Raw genomic sequence first — 20,842 nt, 5'->3', positions numbered from 1 at the left:
ATTAAGTTTTGGATATGTTCTCACAACTCCCTTTTTAAAAAATTAATTTATTTATTTATTTTTATTTAACAACTCCTTTTTAACATAATGTTTTATATGGGTATATGGATTCAAAAATGATACAGAGGACTGTTTTGTAGGTACTTTAACTTACATAAATAGTACCATATTTTATTAGTCTGCTCAGGCTACCATACCAAAATATTACAGACTACATGGCTTAAACAGAAATTAATTTTCTCATAGTTCAAGAGACTAGAAGTCCCAGCTCAAGGTGTCAGCTAATAGGATTCTTGGTGGGACCTCTCCTGGCATGTACAAGGCCACCTTCTTGTGTCCTCACAAGTTGGGGAGAGAAAGAGAGGTCTCATCCTTTCTCTTCTTGAAAAGCCACAATTCCTTTGGATTATGACCCTACCCTTATGACCTCATTTAACCCTAAATACCTCTTATAAAGGACACCTTGATTTGGCGTTAGCTCCAGAAGGTTTTGTAGATCTTTATAGAACTGGTCAATGTCAGCTTCTTCAGCATCAATGGTTGGGGACCAGACTTGGATTACTGTGATCTTGAATGGTTTGCCTTGGAAATGAACCAAGATCATTCCATTTTTTGAGGTTGCACCCAAGTACTGTATTTCGGACTGTCTTGTTGATTATGAGGGCTACTCCATTTCTTCTAAAGGATTCTTGCCCACAGTAGTAGGTATAATGGTCTTCTGAATTAAAGTCTCCCATTATCATCCATTTTAGTTCACTGATTCCTAAGATATCAATGTTCAGTTTTGCATCTCCTGCTTGATCACATCCAATTTGCCTTGATTTATGGACCTAACATTCCAGGTTCATATGCAATATTGTTCTTCACAGCATTGGACTTTACTTTCACCACCAAACACATCCACAACTGAGCATCTTTTCCACTTTGGCCCATTCTCTTCATTCTTTCTGGAGCTATTAGCAATTGTCCTCTGCTCTTCACGAGTAGCGTATTGGACACCTTCTGGCCTTGGGGATGCTTATCTTCTGGTGTCATATCTTTTTGCCTTTTCAAACTGCTTATGAAGTTCTCGCAGCAAGAATACTGGAGTGTATTGCTGCTTCCTTCTCCAGTAGACCACATTTTGTCAGAACTCTTCATTATGACTGGTCTGTCTTGGGTGATGCAGCACGGCCTCGCTGATAGCTTCAGAGTTATGCAAGCCCCTTCATCATGACAAGGCTGTGATCTATGAAGGGGGAGGAGAAGGAGCCAAAGATAGAGAAGCTCTGTACAGCCAGAAAAAAAACAAGATCTGGAGCTGACTGTGACTCAGATCATCAGCTCCTTATTTATTGCAAGTTTCAGACTTAAATTGAAGAAAGTAGGGAAAAACCAACAGGCCTTTCAAAGTGAAAGTGAAAGTTGCTCAGTCATGTCCGACCCTTTGTGACCCCATGGACTGAGACCTGGCATGCTCCTCTGTCCGTGGAATTCTCCAAGGCAGAATACTGGAATGGGTAACTATTCTCTTCTCCAGGTGATCTTCCCAGCCTAGGGATTAAACCTGGGGTTCTTCCCAACACAGGAATTGAACCCAGATCTCCTGCATCTGAGCCACCAGGGAAGCCCAAGTAGGCCATTCAGGTATGACCTAAATAAAATCCCTTATGATTACACAGTGGAGGTGACAAATAGATTCAAGAGATTAGATCTGGTATATAGAGTGCCTGAAGAACTATGAACAGAGTTTGTAACACTGTACAGGAGGCAGTGACCAAAACCATCCCAAAGAAGAAGAAATGCAAGAAGATAAAGTGGTTATCTGAGGAGGCTTTACAAATAGCTGAGGAAAGAAGAGAAGCGAAAGGCAAGGGAGAAAGGGAAAAATATACCCAATTGAATGCAGAGTTCCAGAGAATAGCAAGGAGAGACAAGCAAGCCTTCTTAAATGACCAATGCAGAGAAATAGAGAAAACAATAGAATGGGCAAGACTAGAGATCTCTTCAAGAAAATTGGATATATCAAAGGAATATTTCAGGCAAATATGGGCACAATACAGGACAACAATGATGAGGACCTAAGAGAGCAAAAGAGATTAAGAAGAGGTGGCAAGAGTACACAGAACTATATAAAAAAGGTCTTAATGACCCAGATAACCACAATGGTGTGATCACTCACCTAGAGTCAGATGTCCTAGAGTGTGAAGTCAAGTGGACCTTAGGAAGCATTACTATGAACAAAGCTAGTAGAAGTGATGGGATTCCAGCTGAGCTATTTAAAATCCTAAAAGATTATGCTGTTAAAGTGCTGCACTCAATACATCAGCAAATTTGGAAAACTCAGCAGTAGCCACAGGAAAAGGTGATTGGAAAAGGTCAATTTTCATTCCAATCCCAAAGAAAGGCAATGCCAAAGAATGTTCAAACTACCATACATTTACACTTATTTCGCATGCTAGTAAGGTTATGCTCAAAATCCTTCAAGGTATGCTTCAACAATATTTGAACCTAGAACTTCCAGAGGTTAAAAAAGGCAGGGGAACCAGAGGTCAAATTGCCAACATCCAGTGAATCATACAGAAGCAAGGGAATTCCAGAAAAATATCTACCTTGCCTCATTGACTATGAGGAAGCCTATGTGGACCACAACAAGCTGTGGAAAATTCTTAGAGATGGGAATAGCAGACTACATTACCTGTCTCCTGAGAAACCTGTATTCAGCAACAGTTAAAACCAGACATGGAACAACAGACTGGTTCCAAATTGGGAAAGGAGTATGACAAGGCTGTATATTGTCACCCTGTTTATCTAATTTATATGTATGGTTGCTCAGTTGTGTCCGACTCTACTACCCTATGGACTGTTGCCTGCCAGGCTCCTCCACCCACAGGATTTTCCAGGCAAGAATACTGGAGTGAGTTGCCATTTCCTTCTCCAAATATGCAGAATACATCCTGCAAAATGCCAGGCTGGGTAGATCACAAGCTGGAATCAAGATTGCCAGGAAAAATATCAACAGCCTCAGATACCCAAATGATACCACTGTAATGGCAGAAAGTGAAGAGGAACTAAAAAGCCTCTTGATGAGAGTGAAAGAGGAGAGTGAAAAAACTGGCTTGAAACTCAACATTCAAAAAACTAAGATCATGGCATCTGGTCCCACCACTTCATGGCAAATAGAAGGGGAAAAGTAGAAGCAGTGACAGATTTTATTTTCTTGGGCTCCAAAGTAACTAAGGACAGTGACTGCAGTCATGAAATTAAAAGATGTTTGCTCCTTGGAAGACAAGCTACAACAAACCTAAACAACATATTAAAAAGCAGACATATTACTGGCCAACAAATGTCCATATAGCCAAAACTATGGTTTTTACAGTAGTCATGTACATATGTGAGAGTTGGTCCATAAAGAAGGCTGAGCGCCAAAGAATTGATACTTTCAAATTATGATGCTGGAGAAGACTCTTTAGAGTCCCTTCGACTGCAAGAAGATCAAACCAGTTTATCCTAAAGTAAATCAACCCTGAATATTTATTGAAAGGATTGATACTGAGGCTGAAGCTCCAGTACTTTGGCTACCTGATGCAAAGAGCTGATTCAATGGAAAAGACCCTGCTGATGCTAGGAAAGTTAGAAGGCGACAGGAAAGGGGGGCTGCAGGGACAAGATGGTTAGATAACATTACTGATTCAATAGACATGAATTTGAATGAACTCCAGGAGATAGTGGAGGACAGAGGAGCCTGAGATGCTGCAGTCCATGGGGTCACAAAGAGTCAGACCTGATTTAGGAAATGAACAACAACAACAACCTCTTAAAGACCCTATCTCATGATACAGTAACAGTGAAAGTTAGGACATCAACATATGAATTTGGGAGAGACATAGTTCATTCCATAGCACATATTGTTCTTTCTACATGTTGCATTTTAAATTTAGTATTGTTTTTAATTCTACCCACACTGCTCTACTTAGATAGATCTCATTTATTCAGCTTATTGCTGCATTCCCATCATATGCATAAATATACTATTTTATTTAACTATTTCTTTATTGTATTTTTTCAATTTATACCTTTACAGATAGCACTGCAAGCAACATTCCTGTAAATACTTCCATATTCATGTGATTAAAATGTTTTTGGAATGATTAAGTAATAGAGTATGAATGTGTGTCAGTCTATGTTCCTATTTCTCCTCATTTGGTATGTTCAGACTTCCAAATTTTTGTCCATCTGTTGATGACAAATGGTGTGTCATCATACTAATTCATTTATTTCTATCCACCTAATTATTAGTAAGGGCTTCCCAGGTGGCTCAGTGGTAAAGAATCTGCCTGCCAGTACAGGAGCCACAGGAGACTTGGGTTGGATCCCTGGGTCAGGAAGATCCCCTGAAGGAAAAAATGGCAACCCACTCCAGTATTCTTGCTGGGATAATCCCATGGACAGAGGAGCCTGGTGGGCTACAGTCCATGGGGTCATAAAGAGTTGGACATGACTGAGCAGCTGAGCATGCATGCAATTATTAATAAGATGGAACAATTTTTCACATGTTAACTAACTATTGAGATATTGTATCAGAATTATAGTAAGCCTATAGGTCAATTTGAGAATTTATGTCATAACAACATTTTGTTTCCTAATCCATGAACACAGTTTATTTCTGTTTAGTTCTTTAATTTCTGTCATCAATGATTTTGCATTTTCTATGACATCTTGAGTATATTTTGTGAAATTTATTCCAAAGTATTTTATATTCAAGATAATGTTATTGCTATTTTTTAAAATTTCAAATTCTAATTTTTTTAGAAAAAATTTTTATTTTGAGATAATTAACATTCATAGGATATAGCAAAAATAGTAGAGAAGTCTCATGTACCTTTCACCCAGTTGCCCCCAGTGGCTACACTTGGCTATTACAGTAGTAAAATCAGGAAATTGATATTGATATAAGGTGTGTGTATTGTTCTGTGTTGTTTTGTCACGTGGGTAGATTCAAGTAACCAACACTCTATTCAAGATGCACCCCAGATGACTGTAAGTCATCTCCAACCAATTATCCTAATATCTGTTAGCCATGAATCTTTTTCCCATGTATATAATTTTGTCATTTTTGAGAATGTTTTATAAATGGAATCATACAATATGTGACTTTCTGAGATTGGCATTTTTCACTCAACATAAATACCCTGAAGACCAATCCACGTTTTCATGTGTATCTGTAGCTCATCCTCTTTATTGTGGAGTTGTGTTCTGTAGTGCATTGTACCACACTTTAGCCATTCACTCATTAAAGGACATTTGAGTTAGTTCCTGTTTTGGGCTATTACAATAAAATATTATGTAGCCACTCCCACTGCTGTCTCCTCCTCCTCTTTCTTATTCTTTTATTTGAATGCTTTTATTTTATAACAGCTTTATTGAAATTTAATTCTCACACCATAAAATTTATACTGTTAAAGTGCACAATTTCATGGTTTTAGTATATTTGCAGAGCTGTGTGACTATCACTACTACTTAACTGTAGAACATTTTCATCATCCCAAAAAGAAACTATATACCTATTAGCAGTCACCCCCCTTTCCTTCTTCCTCCCTAGCCCCTGGAAACCACTAATCTAGTTTCTGTATCTGGACAGTTCATATAAATGAAATAATACGGTATGTGGTTCTTATGACTGGCTCCTTTCACTTAACATGGTATTCTCAAGGTTCATCTATTTTGTAGCATGTGTCAGTACTTATTCTTCTTATGGCTAACTGATATTACACTGTATGGTTGTAATGCATTTTGCTTATCCATTCATCAGTTGATATATTGGTTTGTTTCCACTTTTTGGCTTTTATTAATAATACTGCTGTGAACATTCTTATACAACCTTATATATATAGACATGTTTTAATTTTTCTTGGGACCTAGAAGTTGAATTATTGGCTGCTTTTGAGGAACTGCCAAACTTCTCCAAAGCTATAGTATCATCTTGGTATCTTGATTTTCACATGGTATCTTTTTCCATCTGTTTACATTACTACCTATATCATTATATTTGAATTAAGTTTCCTGTAGACAGCATATATATAGTTGGGTCATGGTAGTGTTTGGTTTTTGTTTTTAATCTAGTCCACCAATCTCTTTCTTTTAATTGGTATATTTAGTCTATGCATCTTTAATGTAATTATTGATATGTTTTTAAATCTGTCATTGTACTTTCTGTTTTGCTTATTCCCTATCTTCTTTTTTCTATTTCCTTGTCTTATATTCCTCTGTATTGCTTGAACATCTCTTAGAATTTTATTTTGGTGTATCTCTGTTTAGATGTTTCAGCAGTTGCTTTAGATATCACCTTATACAAGCATTACTTCTCAATTTATTGGTGCTGACATTTTACCAGTTTGGGTCTCAAAACTACCTCCCTTTAAGTCTCTTTCCCCTCACCTGTTTACAATTATCTTAAATACTTCTCAACATATATTGAGAATCCCATCAGACAATTTTATAATTTTTGCTTCAACTGTTGAACATAAATCCGGAAACTCAAAGGGAAAAGTCTGTTGTATTTACCCCTACTTTTGCTCTGTTTTTCTTCTTTTTTGATGTTCCAAGATTTATTTTGTTCTTTCTTTTTCCTTTATTGTTTCTCACTGCTTTCAAGATTCTTTTCTTTGTGTTTAGTTTTCAGAATTTTTAATATGATATATCTTATGCAGATTTCTTTGGGTTGTTTCTGTTTGAGGATTGCTCAAGTTCTTGAGTCTGTATATTTATATATTTTGCCAAGTTTGGAAGAGGGGGATTTATATTAATGTTACATATATTTGTGTATATATATGTATATATACACTTTCTTTATGATCTATATTCATGATACCTTGGGTACTTCATTTCTGAGAGATTTTTGGTTTTTTTCAATCCTTTTTTAAGTTCAGTAAACAGTCATTTTACATTTTCCTTTTAAAATGTTTTGATTTGTTTCTGAGTTTCTTCATTTATGATTTGGAGTTTTATGTCATATATGCAAATTTTGTATAGGAATATTTTATCCATTTGGGCTTCTATGTTAGAGTTTTATGATTCATGATTGGATTTCTTGGAGAGTACTGTTATCAACTAAAATATTGGACTTCTCATTTTGTTTTATTCTTGCAGTGGTTTTATGGGATATAACCTGTTATTTTCTGCTCATTTTAAATGTCTTATATTTTTCTCAACCACCAATAATAGGGAGTAGTCAGAGTTCTAATACACTATGGATGGGAGTGTAGATTGAACTTTAGAAAACAATTTTACTTTATCTGGTAAGTTAAAAGATGCACTTAGCCTTCAATTTATCAAATCTACTTGTAAATACATATATCCTAGAGTAATTCATGGACACAAATATCAGGTGACATGGACACAAATATCAGATGACATGCACATGGTTTATAGCACCCATATTTTCAAAAGCAAAAAATAAGAAGCTATCCAAATATCTGTTAACAGGAGATTGGTAAAAATAAATTCAAGTAGTAGAACACTGTGCTGTGATGGAAAACAAACAAACTATACTACAATAATAAACATAGACAATGTATCAGGAATATACTGTTGACTGAAAAAGTTCCAAAAATATAACCAGTCAACTATGCTTATATAAAGTTAAAATTCATATAAAAAGAATCAATACAAATGTGGTAAAATATTTAAAAAAAGGAACGATAAACACAAAACTCAGTACAGTGATTACCTTTGTAGGATGGGTGGAGATAGATGATATAATTGGGAAGATGACACAAAAGGGAGCAGAGGTACTGGTAACACTGCATCTCTTAATCTTTGGTGGTATTGTTATTATTCATATCTTATTGTTAGAAATATTTTAATAAGTATGTAATATATAATAACATTTTTATATGAATGATGCTGCAAAAAATTACCAGATTTTCAAAAGCTTCTCTTTAGTTGGTGTTTTCTATCTTCTGGAGGTTGAGGGTATTTCCAGTATAGAGTGGGAATCAGGGAAGGCCTAAGAGCAAGAAAATAGAAAGAGGTGTCTGTAAAATCTTGCTTCCACTGAATCAGCTATTCACACTATGACTTCATATATTTTTGCTGATGTATTAAAAGTTCCTTAATCACAGGGCAAATATTTACTCATATACAGCTTATGAGCAACTTGTATCTTCCCAGGTGGCGCTGGTGGTAAAGAATCCACCTGCCGATGCAGGAGACTCAAGAGACATGGGTTTGATCCCTGTGTTGGGAAGATCTCCTAGAAGAGGAAATGTCAACCCACTCCAGTATTCTTGCCTGGAAAATTCCATGGACAGAGGAGCCTGGTGGGCTACAGTCCATGGGGTCACAAAGAGTCAGACACAACTGAATGACTGAGCACACAGCTCATGTATAGAAATGAAATGTTATTACACTTAAATATAATTAGTTTTAGATTATTTATTTTAAAAATTTCTGCAGTTATTTCCCTTCCAGTGGTTTGGGTAATAAGTGATAGATCATATAATACAAAAGCTGATTTCTCCCTCAAACCAACTATGCATCTGGCCCAATCTATATAATCTGACAAGAAACAGAGTTCACTAAATAAAAATCCTCATATTTACCTTCTTCGGACCCTTGAGGCAAGTACGTGTCTGACTGAGCCACATGAATGTGATACTAATTTGGTAGGCTCAGGAAGAAAATATATTTCAAGGGTTCATTTAGGGAGGAAAAAATAGAATGTTGTCTAACTTAAGTATGTTTGGAGTTTTTTTCTGATTATGTCTGTGGCATATGAATAACTTCACCAATCAGATAAGTCTTATGAGAGCCTGCTGCATTTTTTACTAATGTGGCCTAAATAGTCTCTCAAAAAGAGCTCCCTATCCTAATCCTTTTCTTCCTTCTTTCATCAGACTTTTATTGATCATCTACTTCATAGAATTTTATTGATGATCTATTTATCCCTTTTATATATGCTAGGGATATGAATATAAAATTTACATATAGTGTAAGGATAGAAAGACACACACATATACTTAACTGAAAAGAATATAAACAAAAAGTGAAATCCCAGAAATTTAGTAATTAATTATTTGTGGGGGGAAAGTAAAGGATTTCAAAGAAAAGGTTAATTTGAGTTAGTCTTAAATAGTAAGCTCTATTTACGTCTTGCGCATTGCAGGCAGATTCTTTACCAGCTGAGCCACAAGGGAAGCCCAAGAATACTAAAGTGGGTAGCCTATCCCTTCTCCAGCAGATCTTCCCAACCCAGGAATCGAACCAGGGTCTCCTGCATTACAGGCAGATTCTTTACCAACAATTTAACAAATAGTTCTAAATGTATGCATGTGTGCCTCAGTCATGTCTGACTTGTTGTGACCCTAAGGACTGTAGCCCACTAGACTCCTCTGTCCATGGAATTTTCCAGGCAAGAATTCTGGAGTGGGTTGCCATTTCCTCCTTCAGGGAATCTTCCCCAACCAGGGATTGAACCCACATCTCCTGTGTCTCCTGCATTGGCTGGCAGGCAGATTCTTTACCACCATACTACTTGGGGAGTTCTCTCAATGTACACTTATTGGATAAAGGTTATAGAAGTAAGGAGGATATAAAGAAGATCTCTTACTGTATCTCAAATTCTTAGGAAGAACTTCACAGCTCTCTAAGTGTCATCCCAAGTATTTTCTTTACCAAAATTTGCTTTGGTAAATATATTGTCTGAAACAAAAGTTGGAACATATAGTGTGAATGAGAGTAGAGAAAATCTTAAATTACTATCTCTCCAGAAAATCCAGAATGTATGTTTGTATCATCCATATTACATTTCAGTTATGGAAATGCAAGTGTCTATAAGTGATATTCTGATCTGTCTATATCTGTCAACTAGTAAATGCTAACATGGTTAGGTACAAATATTGACAATCATTTTGTAGGATGAATAATCCTAAAGAAAACATAGGAATTTTAATTTAAATATTCATACTATATACAGTAAATGTATTCCCATCACTTACTAGTAACAACAGATTTCTCACATGCATTTATTTTAACACAGAAAGTATAACGTAAAGAAGACCAATAGAGTATAAGTTTGTTCCAAGATGCTATTGTCAATGAAGACATATGAGAAAATATTGGAAAAAGTGAATATGGGAAACTCATGATTTTTTTGTAACATGAAAATATATCTTTTGAAAAAAATCATTTACTATGAAAAGCACTGGGTTTACCTAGGTAACCATAGGCATGACTCAACCCTCTTAACCTCAATTTTGTCTTTCAACTGATAGTGATAATATTAATCTCATCTGATATGAGATGGATTAATTGAAATTATATGAATAAAAGAACTTGTAGGGTATTCAGCTATACAATTGTAAGGTATTATTGATCCAAGACAGTATATTATAGTAAATAGGAGTGAGCCTACCTAGTTTTGAATCCTGGCCTTACCATTGATCAGCCCTAATACCTCAGGGAAACCACTTCACTTCCCAAAACCTCTTTTTTTCCTATGAGATGAAATAGTAAGAGAACTTATATAACAGAGTAGAATTAAATATAGTATGTGAAGCATACTACGTGGCATAAGGGTATTATTATTTTATTGTAGTAGTAAGTGGCCTTAATAACCCCCTTTTTAGAATAATTTAATTTAATTACAGGATGGAATCAAACAATATTCAAGTACTTCAGGATCTCCTATCAAAACAGCTACTTTAACTAGTGACCCAGGCTTAGGCATGCAAGCATACGGCCGACAGGTAAGCAGGAAAGATATCAAAGATATCACTTCTTCTCTAGAGCATTGGATAGCGTAATGCAATAGCTGAGTCATTTTTCAGACAGTTCAGTTCAGTCGCTCATTCGTGTCCGACTCCTTGTGACCCCATGAATCGCAGCACGCCAGGCCTCCCTGTCCATCACCAACTCCTGGAGTTTACTCAAACTCACGTCCATCAAGTCGGTGATGCCATCCAACAATCTCATCCTCTGTCGTCCCCTTCTCCACCTGCCCCCAATCCCTCCCAGCATTAGGATCTTTTCCAATGAGTCAACTCTTCGCATGAGGTGGCCAAAGTATTGGAGTTTCAGCTTCAGCATCAGTCCTTCCAATGAACACCCAGGACTGATCTCCTTTAGGATGGACTGGTTGGATCTCCTTGCAGTCCAAGGGACTCTCAAGAGTCTTCTCCAACACCACAGCTCAAAAGCATCAATTCTTCAGTGCTCAGCTTTCTTTACAGTACATTTTAAAAGTAATAGATATATGTTTGTTTGAAAATGAGGCTAAAATTCCATGAGGAGAGATGAGTCTTCAGAGAACATTACAATTTCAGCTGATCCTGAACAACATAATCAGAGAAAATAATTTCTGGATACATATGAAGAAGATTTTAGTGGCAGAAGTTGAGATAAATATCTTATTGGAAAAGAGATAATTGTATATATAAGAATATATGTAAGTTGATATATTCTTAGGTCAAGAGAAGAAAGAAGAATGTCAAATGCTAGTATCAATTTTTTAAATTATTTTAAGTGGTCATAAAATTGATCAATAAATAATATATGTACATATATGATCAATAGCTAATATATCTTTTTGATAATACATGATCAGTAACTAATATATATACAATTTTTATGTTTATACTTATAACATACATTAATATAATGTCCCAGAAATTTTGTAAGTTTAACTTATGTACATTTTTAAAGATTGATACAAAAAGTGTTTGTATCATAGGCTCATACTAGCTTAAGAAACAATCCTTCTGGTACTTGAAATGTCAAATATGTTCAGCCTCCCAGCTAAAATAACTGATAGATTATGAAGCTATTATTGAGATAAATGTCCAATTTTGTGAAGCCATATATTGAAAAATACATATTTAAAAGTGTGTGATACCTAATGCCATTTAGAAGAACATTTATTAGCAAATGATTAGCATTAAGTTTCAGAAACACAGTGTAAAAATAAGGGGAGAAGAAGTCTCTTCCACAAATGTTGCTAGGCAAACTGGGTAGCTACATGCGAAAAAGAAAAAAAAAAGCAATTAGATCATTCTTTAACTCCACACAAAAAAATAAGCTCAAAATGGATTAAAGACCTAAATGTGAGACCAGACAGTATAGGATTCCTAGAGGAAAACATAAGCAGAAAACTCTGACATAAATCATAGCAATATCTTTTTTTGTCTATCTCCCAGAATAAGGGAAATAAAAACAAAAATAAACAAATGGGACCTACTTAAACTCCAAAGCTTTTGCAGAGTAAAGGGAACAATAAACAAAATGAAAAGACAATCCACAGATTGGGAGAAAATATGCACAAATGATGTGACAAACAGCTGGTAAACTGCTCAGTATCATGGTAATCCAAGTCTATGCCCCAACCACTAAATGCCAAAGAAGCTGAAGTTGAACGGTTCTAGGAAGACCTACAAACCTTCTAGAACTCACACCAAAGATGTCCTTTTCATCATAGGGAATTGGAATGCAAAAATAGGAAGTCAAGAGGTACCTGAAGTAACAGGTAAGTTTGGCCTTGGAGTACAAGATGAAGCAGGGGAAAGGTTAACAGAGTTTTGCCAAGAGAATGCATTGGTCATAGCAAACACCCTTTTTCAACAACATAAGAGAAGACTCTACACATGGACATCACCAGATGGTCAACACAGAAATCAGATTAATTATATTCTTTGCAGACAAAGATGGAGAAGCTCTATACAGTTAGCAAAAACAAGATCTGGAGCTGACTATGGCTTAGATCATGAGCTTCTTATTGCCAAATTCCAGCTTAAGTTGAAGAAAGTAGGAAAACCACTAGACCATTCAGGTGTGACCTATATCAAATCCCTTATGATTATACAGTGGAGGTGACAAATAGATTCAGGAGATTAGATCTGGTAGAACGAATGCCTGAAGAATTATGGACAGAAGTTTGTAATGTTGTACAGGAGGTGGTGACCAAAACCATCCCCAAGAAAAGAAATGCAAGAAGGCAAAGGGTTGTCTGAGGAGACCTTACAAATAACTGAGAAAAGAAGAGAGGCAAAAGGCAAAGGAGAAAGGGAAAGATATATCCAACTGAATGCAGAATTCCAGAGAATAGCAAGGAGAGATAAGAAAACTTTCTTAAGTGAACAGTGCAAGAAATAGAGGAAAAATAATAAAATGGAAAAGACTAGATATCTCTTCAAGAAAGTTGGAGATATCAAGGGGACATTTCATGTGAGGATAGGCATGATAAAGGACAGCAACGGCAAGAACCAAACAGAAGCACAAGCGATTAAGAAGAGGTGGCAAGAATACACAGAAGAACTATACAAAAAAGGCTGAGTGAAAAAAAAAAGGCAGAGTGATAAAGAACTGATGCTTTTGAATTGTGGTGCTAGAGAAGACTTTTGAGAGTCCTTTGGACTGCAAGGAGATCAAACCAGTCAATCCTAAAGGAAATTAACCCTGAATGTTCATTGGAAGGACTGATGCTGAAGCTGAAGCTCCAGTATTCTGGCTTCCTGATGTGAAGAGCTGACTCATGGAAAAGACCCTGATGCTGGGCAAGATTGAGGGTGAGAGGAGAAGGAGGCAGTGGAGGATGAGATGGTTGGATGGCAACACTGGCTCAATGGACATAAGTTTGAGCAAACTCCAGGAGATAGTGAAGGACAGGGAAGCCTGGCATGCTGCAGTTCATGGGGTTGAAGGAGTCAGACATGACTTGGTGACTGAACAACAACACATGATGCTCAACAGCATCAAAACAAACAGCCCACTCAAAAAAAATGGGCAGAAGAACTTAGTAGACATTTCCCCAGAGATATACAGATGGCCATTAAGCACATGAAAAGATGTTCAACATTGCTAATTATAATGAAATGCAAATCAAAAGTACAATACGATATCACCTCATACCTGCCAGAGTAGCTATTATCAAAAAGTCCACAAACAATAAATGCTGGAGAGGGTGTGGAGAGAAGCAAACCTTCCTGCACTGTTAGTGGGAATGTAAATTGATACAGCCACTGTGGAGAAAAGTATGAAGGTTCCTTAAAAAATTAAAAATAGAGCTACCGTATGGTCCTACAATCCCACTGCTGGGCATATATCTGGAGAAAAACATGGTCCGAAATGATCCATGCATCTGAATGTGCATTGCAGCACTGTTTACAGTAACTAAGACATGGAAGCAGTCTAAATGTCCACCAGCAGAGGAATGGATAAAGAAGATGTGGTATATATTTATAATGGAGTATTACTCAGCTGTTAAAAAGATTGAAATAATGCCATTTGCAGCAACATGGATGGACTGGAGAGTGTCATACTGAGTGAAGTCAGACAGAGAAGGTGAAAATATCCTATGACACCCCTTACTTGTGGAATCTAAAAAGATATGATATGGATGAACTTATGTGCAAGACAGAAACAGGCTTACAGACTTCAAGAATGAGCTAATGGTGGCTGGGGGGAAGGTTGGGGAGAAGGGACAGATAAATGTATATTTTAAATATATTAAAATATCTTTATATTTCATTTATTTTGTTAATTTTTAATGTATATTTTATATATATATATATAAATAGTATGTTACAACTGAAAACTGTTAAGAGAGTAAGTCTAAGACTTCTCATCATAAGGAATAATTTTTTTCTGTTTCTTTAATGTTCCATCTATATGTAATGAAAGGTGTTTTTTAAACCTCTTGTGATCCTTTCATGATGTGTATGTAAAATCATTATTATTATATACCTTTAGCTTAAACAGTGCTATATGTTGATTATATCTTAACAAAACTAGAAGAAAAATGAAATTATTAAAATTTAGATCAAGGCTAAAGAGAAATACCTTTACTTCATCATAAATATATCTATATAAATGTAGATCAATGACAGTTAGTCATACCCAGGTTAAATCAGTAAGCTCTGTGAAAATTCATCTAATTATAAATGTATGAAATGTGCATGTTTTCTATATTCTGTTCTTTGACATTAAGGCCTTTAAGTGAAGGGGCTGATATAAGCTGTCTTACCTTCAGTTTTTTTCCTGGGGCAAATATCTCTAAAATTAATTTTGCAAATTGTTTTTGTAGCCAACCTGGTGCTACTCAAAGTACATAGAAGCCCTAGAACAGGAAAGGATTCTTCTCAAAATTCAAGAGGAACTAGAAAGAAAGTTGTTTGCAGGTAAGTTTTGTTCTTTGCTTCCAGGGTGCTCTGTTATCTTCTGTCACAGATTAATTTCAGAGGGCTTTGCTAATGCTACCTCACCGTTTCTCTTATTTCCGTGCAGCCACTCCATCTTTTACAAATTTCAAGTCTACTGCTTCCACTCTGTCTGTGAAAAAGACTGTATCTTCCCACAACATCCAGAGTGAGTGTCAAGTTGACCGTCCGATTTCAGTTCTTTCTTCCTTGTTGTTAGAACTCTATCTCCACCTGGCCATCTGGAGAGGGCAGAAAGGGATGAGGACTGACTCCTCCCAACTGCTCTGACCCCCAAGTTAGGAATTTCAGAGTGTAGGTGTCCCATTTCTTTGTCTCTGTTTTCTTCTCCTTTGCTGAGGAGGAAAGACTATGACATATACCCAACACTGCATATCATTTCCAGACTGACAGTACTCATGGGAGTGTATACCCTGCTGCTAGGTACAACAGAAGTTCAGAGACTGAATTAATCAGTCCCATCCATGTCCCTCTGACTCACGAGTAATGCACATGGACATCTGCACAATGAGTACACACACACACACACCCCTGCTTACACTCTCCACTAACAAATTAATAGGCAGGAGTAACTTGCCCCCCTTTGAATGGCACAGTCTCCTGCATAGGAAGGCCCCTGGGGAATGATCATTTATTACTTCTATCTACTGCTTATCTAGTTTTCTTTTCCACAAAGAACATTTATAGAAGAGTGGGCTCAGTTTTCCAAGGTTTTGCAAGCTGAGTTTTTCTAAGTTCCATTTTCCCAAGATGGGAATACAAGAAGAAACTGATAATTAATAACTGAAAAGCAAGCTGGGGTCCTTTTCTCATACAGATACTGATGTGATTATACAGTTTTGATCAGATACTAATGTTTGAGTTTTTAACAATGCCCTGAGAAAGTAGTATTACTAGTGTAATGTAATATATGTGCAGCCCATTGAGCTGATACTCAAAGGACCCAGTAAAAGTTCCATTTCTCTTCTATTTTGTAGCTTAGATTTTTGTTTCTCAAAATCCTTAGTTTTCTGGTTCTTGGAAGGGTATGATGATCAGGCCTTTATGCTCTTAGCCTGCTCATCTCTTTTCTTTTCAGATTTATCCTTAACCACTGTGCTCTTGTCAGTTCCCTCACCCCTTAGATCAACATCGCACTGCCTCCAACATTAGGATGTGCTGACTCATTTGTTAACTTTTTTGATCCTACTTACAACTTTAAGTTTTTGTTGTTGTCTTGAATTTAAATTTTCTCTCACTGATTATGTTTCAGTCATTTCTTCTTTTTTCTTTGCAGGAACTCTTTAAACCAAGTTTTAACTAACATGGAAGGACAAGTGACTTTTTGATAGTCTGCTTTAGAGGATTTTTTGATAGTCTGCTTTAGAGCAAGCCTGTCATCTAAATAAAGTTTGGCTTTACTTCCATAGTTTAAAAATTACAGCTCTTCTGTACACATAACATCAGTTCAGTTCAGTTCAGTTGCTCAGTCGTGTCTGACTCTTTGCGACCCCATGAATCACAGCACACCAGGCCTCCCTGTCCATCACCAACTCCCGGAGTTTACTCAAACTCATGTCCATCGAGTCGGTGATGCCATCCAACCATCTCATCCTCTGTCATCCCCTTCTCCTCCTGCCCCCAATCCCTCCCAGCATCAGGGTCTTTTCCAATGAAAGACTCTTCGCATGAGGTGAGGTGGCCAAAGTATTGGAGTTTCAGCTTCAGCATCAGTCCTTCCAGTGAACACCCAGGACTAATCTCCTTTAGGATGGACTGGTTGGATCTCCTTGCAGTCCAAGGGACTCTCAAGAGTCTTCTCCAACACCACAGTTCAAAAGCATCAATTTTTCGGCACTCGACTTTCTTCACAGTCCAACTCACATCCATACATGACCATTGGAAAAACCATAGCCTTGACTAGACGGACCTTTGTTGGCAGAGTAATGTCTCTGCTTTTTAATATGCTGTCTAGGTTGGTCATAACTTTCCTTAAGGAATAAGCATCTTTTAATTTCATGGCTGCAGTCACCATCTGCAGTGCTTTTGGAGCCCCCCAAAATAAAATCTAACACTGTTTCCACTGTTTCCCCATCTATTTCCCATGAAGTGATGGGACCAGATGCCATGATCTACACATAACATATAAGACTATTAAAAAAAAAAAAACACCTTTAACTCATTTAGAATAAAACAAATTCTATCTCAGAAGAACCAAAATATTTTATCACAGACTTGAAGGAACCATGTTTTGCTCCTTAAATAGTCTTTTAACAAAAATGTTCCTTGAGCATTCAGTATACAGTTGACCCTTGTACAACATGGATTTGAACTATACAGTTCCACTTATATGCAGATATTTGTCAACAGTAAACATTACAGTACTCCAGGATCTGTGGCTGGTTGAATCCACAGATGCAGAACTGCATATATGGAAGAACCACGGATACAGGGACCTGCTATAAGATATACAGAGAATTTCAACTTTATGGAGGGAGGGTTCAGTGCCCCTAACCTCCGTGTTGTTCAAGGGTCAGCTGTATTTGGTTGGCAGATACATTCAACAAGTGGTTAGGGATATTCCTAGCCATAAACTGACCCAAAATATAGAGGGAAGAGCCTTCCTCATCTTGTCCCTATCCCTATTCCCAACTCTAAAGAAGCTGTATATTAAATCTGTGTGGCTCTCAAACTTCAGTGTGCATAAGACTCACTGTAACATTTGCTAGCAATGCAGATTCCTGGGCTCACTCTCTGAGAGTTTGATTCAGTAGTTCTTGGACAGAACCCAGGAATCCCTCTCTTTAATGGACATCCTAGTTGTCTGTGTGATAAACTGTTAGGGTAGCAAGAGAAGAGTTTTAAAGGCAAAAACCCCCTTATTAACTAGAGACAGTAACAAATCTGCCTGCAATGCAGGAGACCTGGGTTCAATCCTTGGGTCGGGAAGATCCCCTGGAGAAGGGCATGGCAACCCACTTCAGTGTTCTTGCCTGGAGAATTCCATGGGCGGAGGAGCCTGGTGGGCTACAGACCATGGGGTTGCAACTGGCCGGACACGACTGAGTGACTAACACACACATTTGTAGCAGAGAGAACATAGACATACGTCTACATATCTTCTTTCCTAGAGGGAAAGGAGAATCTATAAGAAATTGCCTGGGAGGATGGACCGTCATCATCTGTTTGCCTTGGGACTCAGAAACTCCGAGGACTGTGATCTGGGTTAGCAGATTGGAAGCATTAGACTTCCACTTTACTACCATCCCAGAAAGTATATTCAAAGTAGAAACTACCATTCCTAATTCTTTAAAGAGTTAAGCGTTGTATAGGAGGGGAGCATCAGGGGAAAGACTTTAAAGATCCCATGTTTTTTCTAAAGCTGTAGGTTTGGACACTTTTTTTTTTTTTTTTTAAAAGCATCAGAACCCTGTAGTTTCCTCTGTTCCCACACTCCCCTATACCCTATATTAGTCAAGAAGTTTGTATGTTTTCCATTCATTGCCTTTTTTTAAATTCCATTCGTTTTCTGTCTTTTGATTTTAACTAAGCATTTTATGTGATTCCATTTTCTCTCCTAGTGTATCAATTATACTACTTTTTAAAGTTGTCTAGTTAGTTGCCCTAGAATTTGCAATATACATTTACAGCTAATAAAAGTCCACATTCAAATAATACTCTGTTGCTTCATGACTGCTTCATGGGTATTGGAAGTATAATACCTTTTAACAGAATTTTCCAATTTCTCCCTCCTGTCTCTTATCATATTGTTGTCAATTAATTTCACTTATCCATAAGCTATAATTGTTGAATGCATTGTTGATGTTATTATTTTTAGCAACTGTTTTCTCCTCAGTCAACTCAGAATAAGGAAATAAAAGGTATTACTTTACCTTCATTTATTCCTTCCCTAATGCTCTTTCATTCTCTGTGTAGATCTGAGTTTCTGACCTATACCGTTTTCCTTCTCTCTGAAGAACTTCTTTTAATATTTCTGTTAAGGAAGGTCTATTGTTTGCCTTAACACATCTTTATTTCTCCTTTACTTTTGAAGGTTAATTTCACTGGATACAAAATTCTAAGTATTTCTTTTTCTCTTTCAACCTTTCAAATGCTTCACTCTCTTTTTGCATGGTTTCTGAAGAGAAGGCAAATGCAATTCTTTTCTTGACTCTTAGATTCCTTCAAGATTTTCTCTTCATCTTTGACTTTCTGCAACTCAAACATGACAGGTGTAGATTTTTGTATATATGTCCTGCTTGTGATCTCTGAGCTTTTTGGATCAGTAGTTTTGTGTCTTTCATTAATTTTTGAAAATTCCATCGTTATTACTTCAAGTGTTCTGTTCCTTTTCCCCCCTGCTACTTCATTATGTACATGTCACACCTTTTGTAATAGTCCCATAGTTCTTGGATATTCTTTTCCTTTTCATTGTTTTTTTCCTCTTTGCATTTCAGTTTTGGAATTTTCTGTTGACATCTCTTTACGCTCACTGATTCTTTCCTCAGCTGTGTTTATTCTATTGATAAACTCATTCAGGACATTCTTCATTTTTGTTTCAGTGCTTTCAGCTACTAGCATTTTCTTTAGATTCTTTGTTTGAATTTCTGTCTCTCTTCTTATGTTACTCAGATGTTCTTGCAAGTTCCACTCTTCTTTCTATTAAATCTTTTAACATATGAATCATAATCATTTTAAATTTTTGGTCTGATCATTATGAAGTCTCTGTCATATCTGATTATGATTTGATACTTGCTTTTTGTCTCTTCAGATATGTTTTTATGGCTTTTTTATGCCTTTTAACATGCTTTGTAATTTTTTTTGAAAGTAAGATACGAGGCATCAGGTAAAAGGAACGGAGGTATATGGACCTTTAGTGTGTGAGATTTTATATTTATCTGATTAGGAGTTAGGCTGTATTTAATGTTTGCTGTATCTGTGGTGTTAGTGACTGAAATTTCCTCTATGTTCTTGTTATTTTCTTCTCTGTGCTTTTGGGTCTTCTTCAGTTCAGTTCAGTTCAGTTCAGTCGCTCAGTCGTGTCCGGCTCTTTGTGACCCCAGCACATCAGGCCTCCCTGTCCATCACCAACTCCTGGAGCTTACTCAAATTCATGCCCATCGAGTCGGTGATGCCATCCAGCCATCTCATCCTCTGTCATCCCCTTCTCCTCCTGCCCCCAATCCCTCCCAGCATCAGGGTCTTTTCCAATGAGTCGACTCTTTGCATGAGGTGGCCAAAGTAATGGAATTTCAGCTTCAGCATCAGTCCTTCCAATGAACACCCAGGACTGATCTCCTTTAGGATGGACTGGTTGGATCTCCTTGCAGTCCAAGGGACTCTCAAGAGTCTTCTCCAACACCACAGTTCAAAAGCATCAGTTCTTCAGCGCTCAGCTTTCTTCACAGTCCAACTCTCATATTCACACATGACCACTGGAAAAACCATAGCCTTGACCAGATGGACCTTTGTTGGCAAAGTAATGTCTCTGCTTTTTAATATGCTATTTAGGTTGGTCATAACTTTCCTTAGAGATCCCTTAATAGGGTCTGAGGCTTGACGTTCTTTTATCTGTAATCCCTGACATTATACAGGAGTGCTATTGATGTGGTGATAGAATGTGGGAGGAGGAGAAGTATTGTATAGTTCCTTGATTAGATCTCTTTCCTTTAGTG

General features: G+C 37.0%; 1 protein-coding gene across 1 annotated transcript in view; it reads left to right on the top strand.

Annotated features, from left to right (window-relative positions):
* Nucleotides 1-20,400, top strand: part of RGS22 (regulator of G protein signaling 22) — a 103,670-nt gene extending 83,270 nt beyond the window's left edge. Inside the window, exons 19-22 of the mRNA XM_065902966.1 lie at nt 10,629-10,727; nt 15,056-15,149; nt 15,256-15,336; nt 16,465-20,400. Coding sequence (XP_065759038.1) covers nt 10,629-10,727; nt 15,056-15,149; nt 15,256-15,336; nt 16,465-16,475 — 285 coding nt within the window. The 3' untranslated portion in view covers nt 16,476-20,400. The remainder of the gene's footprint in view (nt 1-10,628; nt 10,728-15,055; nt 15,150-15,255; nt 15,337-16,464) is intronic.
* The last annotated feature ends 442 nt before the right edge of the window (nt 20,401-20,842 follow it).

This window comes from Muntiacus reevesi, chromosome 12, assembly GCF_963930625.1.
Source record: "Muntiacus reevesi chromosome 12, mMunRee1.1, whole genome shotgun sequence".
In the NCBI taxonomy this organism is placed as follows: Eukaryota; Metazoa; Chordata; class Mammalia; order Artiodactyla; family Cervidae; genus Muntiacus; species Muntiacus reevesi.
The sequence above is the reverse complement of the archived record's forward strand: the minus strand, read 5'-3'. Positions and strand labels throughout refer to the sequence as shown.